General features: G+C 40.0%; 1 protein-coding gene across 1 annotated transcript in view; it reads right to left on the bottom strand.

The window, feature by feature from the left end:
• dennd5a (DENN/MADD domain containing 5A) overlaps window positions 1–18431 on the bottom strand; it is a 45074-nt gene that overhangs the window by 2049 nt on the left and 24594 nt on the right. The window contains exons 5-22 of the mRNA XM_080434188.1: window positions 18137–18324; window positions 15646–15957; window positions 13316–13531; window positions 12377–12611; window positions 10706–10856; window positions 10329–10422; window positions 8763–8894; window positions 8229–8381; window positions 7700–7787; window positions 7508–7592; window positions 5538–5666; window positions 4469–4590; window positions 3808–3953; window positions 3328–3446; window positions 3046–3227; window positions 2189–2271; window positions 1198–1321; window positions 604–772 (exon numbers count right to left, since the gene is read on the bottom strand). Of these exons, the coding sequence (XP_080290314.1) occupies window positions 604–772; window positions 1198–1321; window positions 2189–2271; window positions 3046–3227; window positions 3328–3446; window positions 3808–3953; window positions 4469–4590; window positions 5538–5666; window positions 7508–7592; window positions 7700–7787; window positions 8229–8381; window positions 8763–8894; window positions 10329–10422; window positions 10706–10856; window positions 12377–12611; window positions 13316–13531; window positions 15646–15957; window positions 18137–18324 (2728 nt within the window). The remainder of the gene's footprint in view (window positions 1–603; window positions 773–1197; window positions 1322–2188; window positions 2272–3045; window positions 3228–3327; window positions 3447–3807; window positions 3954–4468; window positions 4591–5537; window positions 5667–7507; window positions 7593–7699; window positions 7788–8228; window positions 8382–8762; window positions 8895–10328; window positions 10423–10705; window positions 10857–12376; window positions 12612–13315; window positions 13532–15645; window positions 15958–18136; window positions 18325–18431) is intronic.

The following is an 18431-nucleotide window of genomic DNA, read 5'->3' as shown; positions in this document are numbered from 1 at the left end:
ACAACTTAATACTTCCTAAGGTTAATATGAGCATCAAATCAATATTCCAAATATGTTTGTTTGCACATGCATTCCACCAATTCCATAGGGCTAGACCACACATGGACAAATGACATCATCAACTTGCAACGGGCATTGCCCCTCGTAAAATATGAACGGTTTCTAAAATAAATACAATATTTAAGGTGTTTAATTATTTGTATTTTAGTTCTAGAGGGCAATTATAATGTATTAAAGCATATTTGGCTTATTATCCAGGGATCCTTTTAAGGGGGAGCAGGGAGAAGAGTCTAGGATGCATGGATCTTGGTCAGGGTGTCATAGGGAAGGGAAGGACAGAAGTCCTACTATGTTATCTTATCTACAGTAAGTGTGCAACAAAGGGTGAAGGGGTGGATCATATCCTGAAGGTGATGGGGTGCCTTGTAGGTCATCACCATATGCAATATATGCAACATTATTTCTCACCGTTTCTCGTCATTGATTTCTTTTATGGCAATAACATTTTGAAGTTCCTACTCAACCACAAAATCTGTTTAGTATGTTTAGTGAAAGGAGAGAGTAGATATCTGTTTTGTGAGGTTATTAGTGATGGTTTCCTACCTTGCTCCTAGACAGACAAGCATCTGGAACTTCCCATCCTTCCCGATGTTTCTCGATGTGTTGCCAATCGCACGCATGAACCGGCAGAAGTGGCGCACCCTGGTCTGCCAGTTCTCATCCAGAGCCGCCTCTCTCTGCTCAGCACTCTCAAAGTACACTTGTGACTTTTCTGTAAACATATAGGTCAATTACAAGCAAGGTCAGTGGGATAGTGATTCATTGGCAAGTAGAATGAATAACTGATTAACCCATTAAGACCTGAGGCTGATTCTAAATATGTCTTCTAAATCCTAACATTTTTCTGAAAAACCTATGTTGCTATTTCAGTGGTTCTCAAACTTTTTAATGTCAAGGATCCCCAAAATTGACATGTATTTGGCCACCAACCCCCTCTCAAAATATTTTGTTCCAGAAGCAAATATTTGAGTTAAAAATGTTTTGCACACATTTTCACGATTTTTCAGGAATAGCAGATGTACTTTGAGTTTGTATATCTGCTATTTTTGAATAGCCTACGCTAAAATCTAAAATGACACAGATGCTTTCCCGGTTGTAATGGGTTACAGACTGACAGTACATTTTTTAAGGCTTTACCCAAGAAGTCCCAGATGAAGACATTCTTGAAGAGTCGTGGCGATTTGAAACCGTGCTGAAATACTTGCTCCAATGCCCAGACGAGACCATATTCCCCACACAGCAGAAGGGTCAGACTGCCTCTCTGTGGAGAGTGAAAAATAGCACAGCAACAAAAAAAGATCACATTTTGTGTCATTCATATAAGAAATTTTAAAACAATGTATGTTTTCTTATTTCAAGAAAATTTCCTATTTATGTTTCTTACACGTGATATGATGGTTTTTATATATATATAATGCATATTATTGTCTTGGACCACAGGAAGACTAGCTGTCGTTTAGTCGATTGTTTTACACAGCATGTTGAGTATGATGCTGAACATGATTTATATTCCAGCCACACAAGGGCTGACTATAAAATAACTTTCAGAGGACCTACTAGTTAAGAAAATCCTACTGTAGATCAATTTCTACAAGCATTTACCAGAGCAGAGGCAGAAAAGGAACACCCCTGAATAGCCAATAAAAGAGACAGAAATAAACCTGGTTGCTTATATGTGATGTTCTTGTTGTCACAATAACATAATAAAAAATAAAATAAAAAAGTTTAGTTCTTTACTTTAACCCCTTGGTTCATTAATTCTAAGTTAATTATATTGCTTATATTGGATTATTTTATTTATTTTTCTATTTTTATACTTATACTTATACTTTTATACTTTTATACTTGTATTGATCCTTGTGGGGAAATGAATTCTCTGCATTTTATCCATCCTGCAGTGGGCAGCCACCAAGGGTAGCAGTTAGGGGCTCAGTGTCTTGCTCAAGGACACTTATTAGACACAAAGCCAGAAGCAGCCTGGGAATCCTGGGATAGAACCGGGGACCTTCGGGTTCCCAGATGGCGTCTGTAAGTACTGAGCCACTGCAGCCCCGCATTTAAGAAGACAGACTGTTGGTGATGAATAATGAAACTTGAGGCTGGGCCCTGTCTGGTTTGTGTCTCTCACCTCCTTCTCTGGCTTGTGGAAATGCTTCACAATTCCATTAATGGCTTCTCCCACTCCCTCCTGGATCTGACCTGTGTTCAACTCTGCACAACAATAACAAGAGACTCAGTCAGTCATGACACACAGGCACAGGGAAGAAAAATACATGATGAAATGTCTCTTATATCACATGTGTCATATAGGAGCCATTATCACTTCTCATAAGCCATGAATTACTTCTCTTAAAGACTAAGATGGAAAGAAAGATTCAAATTGTTCCTCAAAGAATATCAGGAGGCAGAGAAGACATCAGTGAAATTTGTCACTGTTCTCATACAAATGGCAAAAACCTAATTTATGGTTCTTATTTGCACCAATAATTGGTCTCAGGAGAGACAATATACATATTGAGGACTATTTGTAATCTGCAATATTATTTTTGTTCTATTCATGGTGTGTGTTGCTAATTTTCTATTCTATTTTCTATTAATGTTTGTTTTGATGTAATTATTGTGAATATAGTCCACTATTATTTAGATAGCGACCACAAAGGGGTCCTTGTCTCTCCATGCACGTTTTACCGTTTACAATGTTCCACACTGTCTGTCTTAAATGTTTTTGCCTTTTTCGTTTTTCTTTTAATTGTGCAAAAACAAACGGAGCCAATTCACATTATTTTACCATGCTTCTAAGGTAATTGTTTAAAAAAATGGTAATTTATTTTAAAAAAGAAGCGCAGACAGCACAGACAGCCATTAACAATTCACTGTTGATATTACTAGTTATCCAAATCTTTCCACTGATCTAGACCATTACAAAATGTCTTCACATAAAGGCATTGCTTCAGATAATTGAAGTGCTGTGTGTTTGTTACTCACTTTGTTTGCTGTTTGGGGAGATGGTGACAAACCTCCTCATCATCCCTGGGGACTGCTGCATGGGGGGTGTGCGGCACATTCTGTCATCATTCTCGAAACTGGGTGTCATTAGTTCTCCTACCAGGATCCTCTCTAGACTGCCATCATCCACCCCCTTCCCCAGCCACCGACCACATGGGAACCTGCAACCGCACGAATGCACACATAAGTGAAAATGAGAACGTTTTGTCTTAGAAGCATTATGCTAGTTGAAGAATTCTTAAACATATAAGGTGTCCTTACCTGTAAGTGTGTCCTGTGATCTCATTTCTGACCATGACGCACTCGACTAGCCACTTGGCGTAGAGGCCTGTGTTATCGTGTCCCATCTGTACTGTGGTGAGCTTGCCAAGGTTCTGGCACTGTAACGGTTTGGAAGGCAGCACTTTAATGCTATGCTTTGGAGACTCACTCAGGGCATAAGTGAGATTAAAGACAATAACGCTTTTTCAGATGACCACATTGAAGATAAAACAATTTTCAACTGAAAAATGGTGTTGTGTCATAACCAAGTATTTTCATTGAACGACAGAGTTGTGCAACAAAGTCTAATGCTTAATTTATAATGTCCCGTGCCGAAAATACAAATAGCCAATCTACCAGCTGACAACTCACCCTGGTGTGACGCATTGTGAGCTTGCAGATCGTCTATTTTCTGTACGTGACACTGTGGCACGACCAAATGTAAATCAGGCTTAAGTTAGTTAGCCCTAAGATGCAAACCTCAAACGTGATCTCCAGGGTGTTTCTGGGGACCTGCAGTACCCCAGTCTCGGCCAGTTCTCCAGACACACACACCCAGGGGTTGGCAGTGAACATAGAACCTCCCAGTTTCTTGCTGGATACAACTACTACATGGTAGGGGATCACTAAGCAAATAGAGAGGACACAGACACATGAGTAACTGGAAAGTACAACTCACAAAGTGGTCTTTGAAACAGAACCTTAAGAAACATTGTACCTGCTGTTACTTTTCTTTCACCTGCATATGATGCTAAAGTTTCAAAATAGCATGTACACACACCTGCATATGATGCTAACGTTCTAAATATCATGTACATATCTGCTTTCACATACAATATCTGTATATGTACTTATATCTTTATTTGTTCTATTAACCTGTTTTCTATCTATTTACCTTTGCTCTCACTCTCTATTCTCCCTATTCTCATGGAATACTACACAAATTATGAAGTGCGCAACGCACAAAATAGATATTTCACCCACTGCTTTACACCTGTAAACTGTGATGTGACAAATAAAACTGATTCAGATTCTATATTAAAATAGTGGTTTATGATTATAATAATCAGTCAGTATGGCCACCGTGTGAATATGGTCAATTGCGAGACTGCACAATATCGCTGAATGTAGTAGCACTCACTGATAGTGGTAAAAACATTGGTGAAACAGAAGTAGTCCACAGCGTTGAAGGACAGGAGGTGGTAGAGGAATTGCTCTTTCTCATCATCACAGCGCAGGAAAGCATATCGCTTGTACAGTTTTCTATAAGAAATTAAGTTATGAAAGATAAACATAAATGAGACCAAAGATTGACGTCCAGAGTGAGGAGATTACATACTGTACGTTCTAGTATGTACATACATACATACTTACGACTGTTTATTCAGACTTGGTAAAAGTGACCCATGGATAAACGATCTTCTCCGTGACAGTCGGTACAGAAATAATAGGTAAGTAAATAATCATGGGCACAGAAATAATAGTTAAGTAAACAGTCATGGTTGCCATTTGCTAAAGAGCAGAAATACTGACAAACACAGGTCACAGATGGAAACAGAAATCAACCTGAGTGTGACCCAGTTCTCCACTGATATTATCAATTATGAAGAGCCCATATGAATAATTTATCCTCACATGGATTGTAGTATGAAGCTTAGCAGTTTCAAAAGCCAATGCATTATGAATGTATTGCAGATATCAGGTTAACTTAATATGAGGGACATTCCTCCAAAAGCATAGAGGAGACCGCATAAACAAAGGTCAATGCAGGTGACTCCCCAAATTCACCCTCAAAATGTGGGCGAGATATTCATGGGCTGTTATAACAGGGTATAGCAGGAGCACAGAATGCTATTGTTTTAAGGAATGCAATTATCAATAATTTCCATCTATTCATCTGTTTCATGATTATTCCATTAATCTATGTAATCTATTTATGTTATAAGGTAAAAACTTTAGGTAAATACTCATCACTCAATCCAAACAGACATTCTGTAATATGTCTGTGCAATAGTAAAAAGCATAATTTTCCAATTTATAATATGCAACAAAGACAAGCATTTACATTTAGTAGTAAATCGCAAAATGTAAAATAATAATAATAATATTTGGTTAATATTTTTACAAGGTACATCACTATACTGATTATTCCATTACTAAACTTTGATTGAATAAAGAAAAAAAATTGAACAATTAATGACTTTACTTACTTTGTAAGCTCATGGTCGGAGAGCAACTGCTTCAGATGTCTGGAAAGCAGCTTTTTCTCCATGGAGAGGCGCACCCAGGCCCTGGCCTTGCCCACATCTGTCTTGATCTCACTAATGTTCTGGATGTGCCTGCATATGAGAGAACACAGAGGTCAGAGGAGGTTAAGTGCTTGTTTGTACAGTAAGAGCATGCACAAACACACAGAAAACACAGTTTCATCGTTTTCATCATTATTACTGAAATCAACCCTGGCATCCTTGCGATACAACATAACATTGTCTGACCCAGTGCTATGGCCAAGGACATCGATCTCTCTCTAGGATCCCATAGTAGAACCAGAAGCAGACTCCCTAGTGCAGTGGTTCTCAAAGTGGGGTCCGGGGAACCCCCAGGGGCCCTTGAGGGGGTTCCAGGGGGTTCCCAGCCTACTAAATTAGTATAGCATCAAAATCGGTTTAATCACTTTAAGCCAATTTTATACTTTGGCTATTGAAAAATATTTTTTAACAATTGAGAAAAATCTTCTGGGGTCCGCGGACAAATATATATCAATTTATGGGTCCTGGCCATGAACATGTTTGAGAACCACTGTCCTAGTGTGTGAGCCAGACTCCCGTCAGCGATTGAAGCCACTGTCATGCCTCTCATGTCCAGACACATTATCTTCCACTTCACCTGTACCATAAGCATGGTCTGCTCCCTAAGAGCTCTTCATCATGTCTCACACGTCTCAGCCTTCCAACCCCCCACCCTGGCTGTGCCCATTACACCCTTCTATGCACGCACGAAATAACCCAGTTTCCTTCATTCATTCTCTCCATGGCAACAGAGCAAATCAGCGTCGCTATTGGGTGCCAACCTCGTACGTCCAAAACCGCTACGTGTCAGGAAAAACAAAACCTGCGTTCCAATGGAGTCACAGGCTCTTAATACTTTTCATTAGTTAATTATTTGTAAAACTCACAAACAGATGCAAAGGATAACCAATAGCATTGATTTATGGTGGGGGTGGGGGTGGGGATACAATGTTACTGCCCGACGATAAGATTGTAATTGCAAAAGAATTAATGAAAATGTACCAGACCCGTATTCCTGTAGTTTTTCAATCTAGCCTTGACAGTATGAAGGCCTGTTTTTACCAATATATTTCAATATATCTACTAAACATTCTAATACCACAACCTCAATGACACAGCCTTTTGTGTCACAATTATTGAAACATACATTTGTGACATGAAGGATGATAGTTGTTATTGGCGATATTAGTGTTTGAGAGCAGCCAGAGGGGGGTACAGCAGCGTGATGTGCCCTGAGCTAACCCTGCTCCCCCACCCCTGCCCTTCTAACCAGACACACAGGAAGTCTGGGAAATAGGCTGGAAGTAACGTGCTGTTACACAGCTTCACTCTGAGCCTCCGTCACGCTACGCAAAGAATGACTCTACATGACTCCACATCATGGCGTTGATGATAACATTTCCACACTAGCAGGGATACACGCAGGCAGACATACAGTACAGCAGTGGTTCTCAATTATTATCTTTTTTTTTACGTCAATATAGTATATCCATTGCTAGCAAATTGGTGCTTTATGAAGTAGTCAAACAGGATTAAAGAAAAGCTCTGTATGACATACGATGCCACCCCTGAATTTGATCAATTATCACGTATCTGTGTTGCAAAAATACATCTGTGAAGGCAGTGCACTTTTAGAAAATATTTGATGAAATAAATAAATAAAATAAATAAAAGTCTCCTTGTGCAAAACAAAGCTGCTGTTGATGTAGGTCAGGATACTTATTATGGTACTAGGAAATGTTATTCAACAGTCTGGCACAAGAGGGCAGTATGAGCCAAGCTGATTTTCTTCTGATCATTAACAACTGTACCTACTAAGACAAAATCACTTAATAATACGTCTCTAAACCAGTTACACAAATGGTGAGCTAAAATGAAATGTGGAGACTTACCTCATGTCTTGTATGAGAGAGATTCTGAGAGGGGGCAAGGCAGCGCCACCATCAGATCTACGTCTCTCGGGATCATGGATGAAACCTGAGGAAACATGAAAAGAGTTATTAATATTAGTCAAGTGGCTACAACCACACAATTTCACAGATCCGGCCACACTCAAAGTCATGACTTCTGATTTCAATAACTACCTGGGGGACCTAAACAGCCTGGAGTTGCATCCTTCTTCTCTTTGCTTTCCTGGTAGTGGAGCAAGTGTGACCACAAGGCAGATTTACCCTGCACAAGCAAACACAAGTTGTTGAATTCTGCACAGCACTGTGTTGGTTACAGTATGATGCTGAGTGGTAGTTAAATCCTAGGCATATTATAAATACAGCAGTTGTTCTCAAACCCCAAAATTCATATGGATTTGGCCACGGACCGTCATCTGAAAAGTTTTTGTGCCACGGAACCCCAAACAAGATTTGTGTGTTGTAATGTTTAAAAAATATTCCAAATGTTTCCATTTTTTTCAAGATTATTTGAAAATAGCAGATCTACATCTCACAATGCGTCGTGAGCTTGAATAAGTAGATGGTCTATTTTCAAATAGGCAATGTATATATGTTTCATATGGTTTAACTGATTTGGTGCTATGTCATCTTGCTCAAAGACCCCTGGGGGTCCCCAAACACCACTTTGAAACCCCACTGTTATACAGGATGTTGAGCTTTTTACCTGTTTGACCTGCAGCCCATGGCTCCAGATCCTCTCCAGCAGGTCACAGAGACTGGCGATGAGAGTGTTCTCCTCCACACCCGTAATACTCACCTCCCCGTGACCTAGCTCAACCGCCTCCCTACCCATCTTCTCTACCAGCATACGCTTGGTCTGCAGCGAAAACACACAAACACACGCACAAGCACAGCCAGACATGCATACAGATAAGAGAATATCAGTTCTGCATGAAGTATTGGACATGATAGGCTATGATACAGACTTTTTGGGCAGGAAATCGGTTCAGGCATGAAAAGATTTATGTTCTTTGATGAGAATAAGTCCTGTAATGCAAATATGATACAAATGTGAGGATAATTATTATATATAGTATATAAGTATATAAATGATGTGTGTGTGTGTGTGTGTGTGTGTGTGTGTGTGTGTGTGTGTGTGTGTGTGTGTGTGTGTGTGTGTGTGTGTGTGTGTGTGTGTGTGTGTGTGTGTGTGTGTGTGTGTGTGTGTGTGCGTGCATGTGTGTAAAAATAAACCCACTTTGTTTCTACACTCCTTCAACAATCCTTCCACGAATTTCCAGTTGGTTTGAGCGATGACAGAAGGTGAGAGGTTGGATAGTTTGGGCACTCTGATGGTTGTTCCCAGGTTCCTGGCCTCCTGGATGTACTTCTGTACCAGACAGAAAATACACAGTCAGTAAAGGAAGGAATCAAAAGGAACTCAGAAAAATGAGTAAAGAAATGTACTCAATGTACATACAGGATTTACAGGTACAGTACATACATACAGGATATGTACACAGGTTCAGATCACTAACAGGGAAAAAATTACAATATTCACACAAACACATACGTACTTAGCACAATGATTAGCCAACTACAGGGATTGATCATGGTCCAAAGTAAACAGCGAGGAGGGTTTTACTTCATAAAGTATGTTCTATGCTGATGAATAATGGAAAGACTCTGTACTGAGGATTTATTTTATCCTATTATCCTATAATAAATACTGAGGTGACCACTGGCTACAACGACAGATAATTCACAATTTCTGGTGTACATTTTGTTATGTTAAATGTAGAAATGGGTGTGTTCATCGTTGCGCCTTGCGGGTCAATACGTATTGGGAAATTCTGCCCTGACAACTCCCAACTATATTGTGAGATGTCAATAAATCTTCAGTTCACACCAATGTGCCAGACAATTACTGTAACAGTTAAAATGATTATACACAATTGTTACTGAAATCCCACAGGAGTCTAAACACTGCTTAAATTTCAGTCAATATTAAGATTTTGGATCCCAAATGACAGTAAATGCCCTAGGTATGAAGTTCTATGGATGATCAACTAACACTCTGGTACTGGTGGTAGTGAAAGAGGGAGGGAGTGAGGAGCACATGGAGGGAGAGGCCATGTGTGGGCATTGAATGAATTCTCAGGCCTCAGTCACTACCGACACATACCACATCCACTTTCACCGACTTTAGACAGGGCCTGAAGGACTGGGAGAGCCAGTAGTAGTCTAGAAACAGCAGGAGCTGCCGCTCCGGAAACAAACACTCCACATGCTGAGCGTGTGAGTATGTGAGTGAAAGAGACACAGACAGAAAGACAGTGTGACCAACAGCATGCCAGAGTATTTGTGGGAGAGATATAGGCCTAATTATACTCTGCAGTAAGACAGTGTTGCTTGCCAAAAATAACTGATCTACAAGTTAGCAACTAACTTTGCAAGTTAGCGAAGTAGATCAGTTATTACTGGCAAGCAAAACGCTCGCATGATGAAGTATAAATTAAGATATAGACAGCATAAGAATGAGATCATAATAATAATAAGTCAGAAAGAAAACAATCTCAGTAACAGAAAAGAACAGATTATAAAAATAACTTATAATATACCTATTATAATAGGTATATTATAATAAAATTCCACTCCAGACTGACAGAAGAATCAGGCACACATACTGTAAAGCTTAGGAAGAAAAATAAGCAGGGACATTTAAAATAAAAAGATCTGCAAAATAAAAATGTATTCTGTCAATGTAAGTTGAGCTGATAGACAACAACAACATAACAAGAGGAGAAAAACCCATTGTATGAACCTCTCTCTGGTCATTGTCTAAATAAAGGTGCTCAGCGTGCTGCTTCTGTCTGTCTCTCCTTCTCCACTGGGCTGGAGCGCTCCTCTTGGCCCATCTACAAAACAAAACAAAACAAAACCAATGTTTTACAGTTGTTTTACAAATATAAGCTTCAAACAAGAAGAACTGTCCACAAAATGCGACCCTCCTTGCTTTTATTAGTTTTGCGTTTTGTCGAGTTGAATTAGGACAACGCGCCAGACGGTCTGAGCACGGTGGTGACACAAACAAGCCTATCGTCTCATCATGTACTGTCTCAATGCTGGCTCTACACCTAACCTAGCGTATATTGAGTTTAATGACTGTTTTACCGCTCATAATGTGACAGATTTACTCACTTGTTGCTGACGGGCCCGGTGGAGAGCACATCAGACTGCAGTCGGGGGAAGAAGCCTTGTTCATAACGGCCCTGACCAATCTTCATGTCCAGTAGGTGGGGGTGTAGGGCTGTGTGGTCGATCTTTGACACTCTCATCTCTATGGCTTTCTCTGTAGATGACACATGGGAGGGGCAGGGGGGGTTGATGGTAGGATGGTATGAGGACAGAGTGCAGTGTGTTGATTTCCGAACAGTGACTCACCCGCCTCAGCTGCAAAGGCTTCCCTTCGTTTTGTTTATCATCCCTGTACTTGTGTATCTGATGTAGCCTACAGTACACATGTCACGATCAAGGATTGCTATCGCCTGCTGCTTGCTTCTGTACACAGTAAAACCCCCTGTGTAAATTTAACCCATTGAGACCTGAAGCCGATTCTACATGTCTCCTTATGTTTCTATATCAGTGGTGTTCAATCTTTTTCATGTCAAGGACCCCCAAAATTATATGTATTTGGCCGCGGGCCCCCATAAAAACATTTTGTTCCAGGGACCCCCCAGAAGCAAATATTTGAGTTACAAATGTTCACTTTAAAAATATATGTATTCAAAGATTTGCACACATTTTCACGATTTTTCTTTAGCAGATCTACAAGCTCGTAGCGCGGCACTCGGTGCCGCGCTATGAGCTTGTAGATCTGCTATTTTTGAATAGCCCAAAGTGTAAAATAATGCTTTTTAGCTCAAATCTAAAAATGACACAGTTCCAGGTCTTAATGGGTTAACTCTGAGAATGAGTCACAAATGGATAAATTAACACTAAGGATTTTATTGTCTATAAAACTGAATGCGTTCCTATAAGGCTTATTCTCTGTAGTATGTTCTTTTCAACTAGCAGGTCATTTGGATCTAGCAAACAAATTACTTTCATAAGGTGGCTGGGAGCTCTTAACTCAAACCTTAGAATGTCTCATTTGAAATATATCTACTTGTACATTTAATATGTACGCCTCGTGGATTTCAATCAGGTCTAACATAATAAAGTAGCAGAGTAAATAATTGAATAAAATAGGGCTATTCCAATGCAACACATGTTGTGACTTGGCAGTTGTGTTTAGAAAGGTGGGAAAATGTGTTGAGTAACCAACTGTCTCATTTACCCAATCAATGTGGCATTGAGAAATGTGAACACATCAGAATAAAAAGTGAAAAAGACATTGCCCAACCCCCAGAACTGGAATATAAACAGAACAGGTAGTATAACGGATCCTTTTTAGTTAACAAATACGTATAAATTACTGCTCCGTTTCATACTTCATCATATGACAGTGTCACGCAAAGTCAGCGAAAACAGCTGCTCTTCAAGCTCACAATGTGTCACATTTTTTGAAAGATTGTGAACATTTTCAAAAAATATATATATTTGTGCCTATACAAGCCCAAATTAGGGATGCAAGGTTGATTAGGTGGTTACGTCTGGCTGCAGGTTTTATGAATATTTAACTAATGAAAAGCAATAACAGGAGCATGTGACTAAATAATAACTATATTGCATCCATGGGAACACAGGTTATGTTTCCTACTGTATTCCCGGAAATGTGACAGTTTTTGGACCTACAAGGTTTCTGTCCGACAGTGATGATATTTGCAGTTTACCGTACGGCCCATTACATTATGAAACGTGTCCGCCTACCCGCTTCGTCGATGTTGGTGCATTTCTGATACATGGAGGTGCGCAGAGTGGGCGTGCGAACATTCAACATGCGGATCTTGTCGACGCGGGCGTCAAACACCCTCAGAGAGTGGTCCTTGTCCTCGTCATCATGGCAGAGGATTTTACTGTCGATGAAGGAAGCAAACATTTGCGTCTCCAGGAAACGGGACAGGAAGGGCAGATAGGGCTCTGGCTGGTCAGAGAGGAAGGAGGCCTGGAGGGGACAAAAATAAGAAATTAATAGGGGTGCAACATTCAATCAAACTAATTGATTTAATTTATAAAGAAATAATCGCTAATTTAATAAAATAATTCATTAATAATCTTTCAATATTTTGGTCATGTCATTATTGGGGAAATGTTTTAATTTTTTTATAAAAAAGAAAAATCAAATTTAGTGAAAATAGCTAATTCACAAGCTCACAACGCATCACAAAGCTTGCTTGTAGATCTGCTATTTTCGATTATTCGATTAATCAAAAAATAGAATAATCGCTACTAAAACAATCAATATTTGCAGCACTAGAAATGAATAAATAATAAACTTAAATTGTGTAGTACCTTTTATACACAAGAATACTGCCACCAAGTGCTAAATAGCACTATGACAAAAAAGTGTAGAAGCAAAGAAACAAGAAAAATCAACCCAACAATACCGATCTTGTGTCTATAAAATCTTATTGTGACAATATACATTTTATTTTTACTTATTATTATTATAAAAGTATAAGTATAAAATGATTAAAAACAGGAAAAGGCAACACGTATACCATATGCACGATATTACGATATCCACAATCCCAGACGATATCTAGTCTCATATCACGACATTGATATGATATAGATAAATGGCCCAGCCCTACAATTCACTAATCTGTCCCACACATGAACCGTCGGTCACACTGGCTGATCTTTTACCTTGTCAAAATTCTGCATCTGGTCGCGATTGGTGAACCAGTTCTCTTTGTCCTGGCTGGGCTGGATGACAAACACCTCGTAGTCGGCAAACATCTGTGTGAAGCGGTTGGCAAAGACCTCGCGCACCTGGATGTTGAGCTGATGCATCTTCAGCTCCTCCTCGTCACAATGAGCCCGCTGCTCCTTATCACCGCTGGCATCCTCTCTCACGTCCAGCTAATGTGCACAAACATGCACGTCGAGGAAGAATAACAAACAAGATAAGGAATGAGGTTATTGTCGCTGTCGGGTGGAAACCTTGTATGTACAAAACTGTTACTTTTTGGGAAATGGAAAAAAAGAACCTGTGTTCCAATGGAGCCAATGAAGTTATTACTTTATTTAGTAACAAGCTCTTGTTAATACATTTCATTGGTTCAATATTTATAAAACCCACAGACAAACTTTCATTTTCATTTTTAAATGTGTTCTAAAATAGCAGATCTACAAGCTCCCAAGGCTATTATCGCTACTTTTGCGAGGTACTCTTGTATGAAATAGGGCATTCATTTATGAAAAACGTAACATGATTAAATATGGATTATGGAGATACAAGGTTTCTGCCTGATAGCAACGTTATGAGAACATGAGTCAAGCAGACCTTTTCTATCCTTTCATGTCTTCTTATCTGACTGTTAATCAATGGCTGGGGAAAAAGCAATGGAAAAAAAACAAAAAAAACAAAAATCTAATTGAGTCATTTTAGCAAATCCCATATAAATAACACAGCAAACACCACAAATACAAAATAAAAACTAATAAAAGACATGAGCCATGGTGTGTTCAAATCACCCACACCCCATAAATCACTACATGAGCTCGGTTAATTTCAACTCAGTGACCTCAGATGAGAGAAACCTTTTGCCAGGCCTAACCTGCTGACTGAGAAGCTACTGTATACACTGACGATCAGACAACCCTGTCAGGGAAAGCTAACACTGACCCCTACTACTATAAGCTGATTAGTCCGCTAATGCGAAGATCATCCTGAGCTACTGTAGCATCCCAACAAACCAGTAATCAACCGAGATTTGTACACTTTATTAATCCCAAGGGGGAAATTTACTTTCAACTTCACCGAGCTGATGGCTGCTCAGTGCTCAGATGGTCATGATGAACCCTTCATAACCATCAGTTAGGAGTTAATTGTCTTTCTCATGGACTATTTGACACATATTACTGGATGGGCTGGGTCCTGGAGGTAAACCAGTGACCTTCTGATTACCAGATGGCCTCTCTACCGACTAAGCTACGGACACAGTAGCAGAGAGTGATCTCCACTACCTTCAGTAGTACATTCAAGGTGGATATTTAATGGCATAATATAGCCAGCGAGTTACAGCCATTAGTCTATGCTCAGAACATACAGAATAGGCTGACAAAACCTGCCGTTGCACATTCACAAGGCTGCATCTTATATAGGATAAAAGCTTATTTGGCCCTTTTAGCATATTGTTATTCTAGGCCTATATAAGCAGTGTCATGAAGCATCAGGGCATTAATGGCATGTGTTGTTATGCATTGTGAGCATGGAGATCCATGCTCAGCTGTTCTTATCAATGATGGACAAAACCTCCTAACTCCACTTGAGCTGGATTTGGGTAAAGTGGTGATAATATAATGACACATGCAAGTATCTGACAATATATAAAGTCACAATACCAACTTTGATGAGGCAGTATTGCTTTGTTTTTAAAAAAAAAGTTTTCTTCATTTCTTGAAAGATTAATATTTATGTTTTTCATTATCAGAAAAGTTACCTTTTTGGACTTGGTTTCTGCCCGACAGCAGAGATATCGTATCTGTCCTTTTATATATTTTTGAACACTTATTCATCTGACAGTGTCATGCGAAAGTAGCAAAAATAAGCTCACAACGCGTTGCAACATGTTGTGAGTTAGATCTGCTATTTTCAAAATAATTGGAAAATCTTGAAAATAACACAAATATTAATAATCTTTGATGCCAGGTGGTTAAGTCTGTCTGTGTGTTTTATACATATTTAACCCATGGCAAGTATTAACAAGAGCTTGTGACTAAATAATAACTACAGTGGATCGATTGGAACAGGCTATTTTTTTCATTTTCTGAAAAGTAACAGTTTTAGACACAAGGTATATACAAGGTTTCCAATCAAGAGCGATGATATAATGTAATAAGGGGAAATAACATAATGCATTATTTTTTATAACATCTTAATATTGCCAAAATAAATGTTTGAAAAGACACATTTTATCTGTCCAATTTCATCACAGGGATGATTCTTATGATGAATCTCCAAGTGGTCTTACCTTCTCCAGGCTTACACCTGTCCTCTTGACAAGAGCCTGCAGTCTGGCAATGGTTGCATTCTCTCTCAGTAAATAGGAGTTGAGAGGCGAGCCGGCCAGATTGCCATTGCGCTTGTCAGAGACCATGTCGACAGACCGGAACCTGTATTTGGCCTGGCTCTCACTGGAGTGGAGGTTTCCCTCTGGAGAAATACCAAAGGACATCAGCGCCTCTGAGATCTCCTGAATGAACTCCAGCTTGTTGGGAAACTGGGGCAGGTCCTCTGGCAACTCGATGAAATGGTTGTCGATGTCCACAAAGCACAAGTTGGCCTGAAAAAAGGAAATGGTAAACATCGTTGAGTGTTTCCCACAGGATTTCTTTAGACCAATGCTTGGAGTTGTGTTCAGGGGATGAACTTGAAGCAAGCTATTAAACACTCAGAGCTTGAAGTGATGTTTGTGTGATTGACTGGCTTTAGCTGTACAGTACATGCAGGGTGAACTGCGGGAGCGTCCATATAGTTCTCTTTTGCAGTGTTAATATCTTGTATGTTCATAACTAGATAACGATATGATAATGATGAAAAATAAAATCGGTTCAAGGCGGGACAAATTACGACTCTGGCGGATAGCCACAGTCTACCGGTAGTTAATTAATGAAAACATGTCACTGTAACCACAACAGAGTACCAATACAATAAACAAGTTCATGTTCCCATTCCTGTTGCTGATATTATTGCAAGTATTCCAAAAACTATGTAAGATGCCTTTGACAAAACAAAGAAGAATTACAATCCTACATTGATGGGGACAGTTTGCGTTCTATCTTAAACCACTGAATCCCACTAACTATATTAACCCACATGGGAGGGTATACTGTAGGTGGGAAACCTTGTTTTATTTTCTCTACAAAAACAAGCCACTTCTACACAAAGCAATTCATTTATTAAGTAAGTATGAGTAATTGTGTTATGAGCACAACGGGCTGTCAGGCAAGTGATGATTGACAATGGATTATACTATAGTGTGTGTGTGTGTGTGTGTGTGTGTGTGTGTGTGTGTGTGTGTGTGTGTGTGTGTGTGTGTGTGTGTGTGTGTGTGTGTGTGTGTGTGTGTGTTTTCATATGGCGAAGGGGGGCTGGGGGTTCCAAAGGTAGAGTGGATCTATGCAGAAACAAGGCTAACCCACCTACTCCACATGCTTAATAATGATGATGGCACTGTCAGAGAAATGGCCAGGGCATCACTCCTACTGGACTTACGCAGGAGGAAGGTCCCCCTGGCTGTTGCAGACCAGAATAATTTCCTAGGTTTCATGAGGAAAGACTCTGGACTGGACTCACAAGACAAGGCTTTGGGGTCTGGTCTGATTGGGCAGATCTCAATGACCTCTGCCACTGGACAGGAGTCCAGTTAAAATGGGAAAAAAACAACACCGAAGTGCTCATCTCTGATGGACTAACTACTCTCTCCCACCAGGGAGGGGACATTAGACTACAGGAAGACACAGCTAGAAGGGTTCTGCTTAATATGAAACAGACTGAGGCCAAACAACACTGGCGTGGACTTCGACTGCAGGGAAAGTTGGCCTGTGTTGATTCTGCTGATCACTCTGTTTCACATTCGATGTACAAAAAGGCTGTAATTGGGGAGGATGTGTTAAAGTTCACCATCAAAGCAAGAATTCAAGTATTACCAACCAACTACAACCTGTCAATCTGGTATCCTGACATCCATAGTTCACTCTGTATAAACCATCATGATTCTGAACAACACCTAGAATCCATTGCACACATCATCAATGGATGTAATGCATATAAAAATGTGTACATTGCTCGCCACGACCGCATTGTTGACTTAGTGTCCGATGCAGTCAAAAAATGTATGCCATCCAGTGCAGCAATGTACAAACACTCAAGAGTGCTACCAGATTGGTTTGTCTTTGCTAACATCCCAAATACCCCTGATGTCGCTTTTGTTGACACCTGTCACAAGGAGGTTCTGATTCTGGAGGTGGGCTGTGTCTTTGATCTATACATGAACCAGGCTTACCAAGATAAGCACTCTAAGTACCAACCGCTACTGAGAATCATAACAAACCTTGGGTACAGATGCAGATTCTCTGTACTCATATTTGGAAGCCTGGGCCATGTATATAAGCTGACCACGAGTGGCCTAGCAATCGCTGGCATGACAAAAAACAAAGCCAAACAACTTGCAAAATATTGCTCTGTTTCAGCTGTTATAGGCAGTTTGTCTGTGTGGAGGAGGAGGTGCCATGTGTATCCTTAGGGACCATGAACTATCAACCCTGTTATATTTGTTTCCCTGAAAATTAATTGTAATTTGTGGATTCAAATAAAGAATTAAAATGTGTGTGTGTGTGTGTGTGTGTGTGTGTGTGTGTGTGTGTGTGTGTGTGTGTGTGTGTGTGTGTGTGTGTGTGTGTGTGTGTGTGTGTGTGTGTGTGTGTGTGTGTGCGTGTGTGCGTGCGTGCGTGTGATTATACCTCCTGCGGCAGTTCTAATTTGGTGCGGTCATCCTGTCCATTGGAGTGGAGGCCCATAAGGTAGGGCACAGGGGCGTCCAGGAAGTGCAGGAGTGAGGCAGGCAGAATGGGGACATAGACATGTTGCCACTGGTATGGGAACATTAATGTTGTGATGCTCTCTGCCACTGTCATCAGCGTCTGGTAATCTATCAAACACAAAAGTACATAAGCAACATTAGGGCTGCAACTCTCCTTTATCTTCTTAGCGATTATTCTATCAATAACTTTTTTGATTAACACATCGGGTGCCAAA

Source organism: Gymnoscopelus braueri, assembly GCF_963280865.1.
Source record: "Gymnoscopelus braueri genome assembly, chromosome: 1".
Classification (NCBI taxonomy): Eukaryota; Metazoa; Chordata; class Actinopteri; order Myctophiformes; family Myctophidae; genus Gymnoscopelus; species Gymnoscopelus braueri.
Note: the sequence above shows the minus strand (reverse complement) of the source record. Positions and strands in the feature narration are given on the sequence as shown.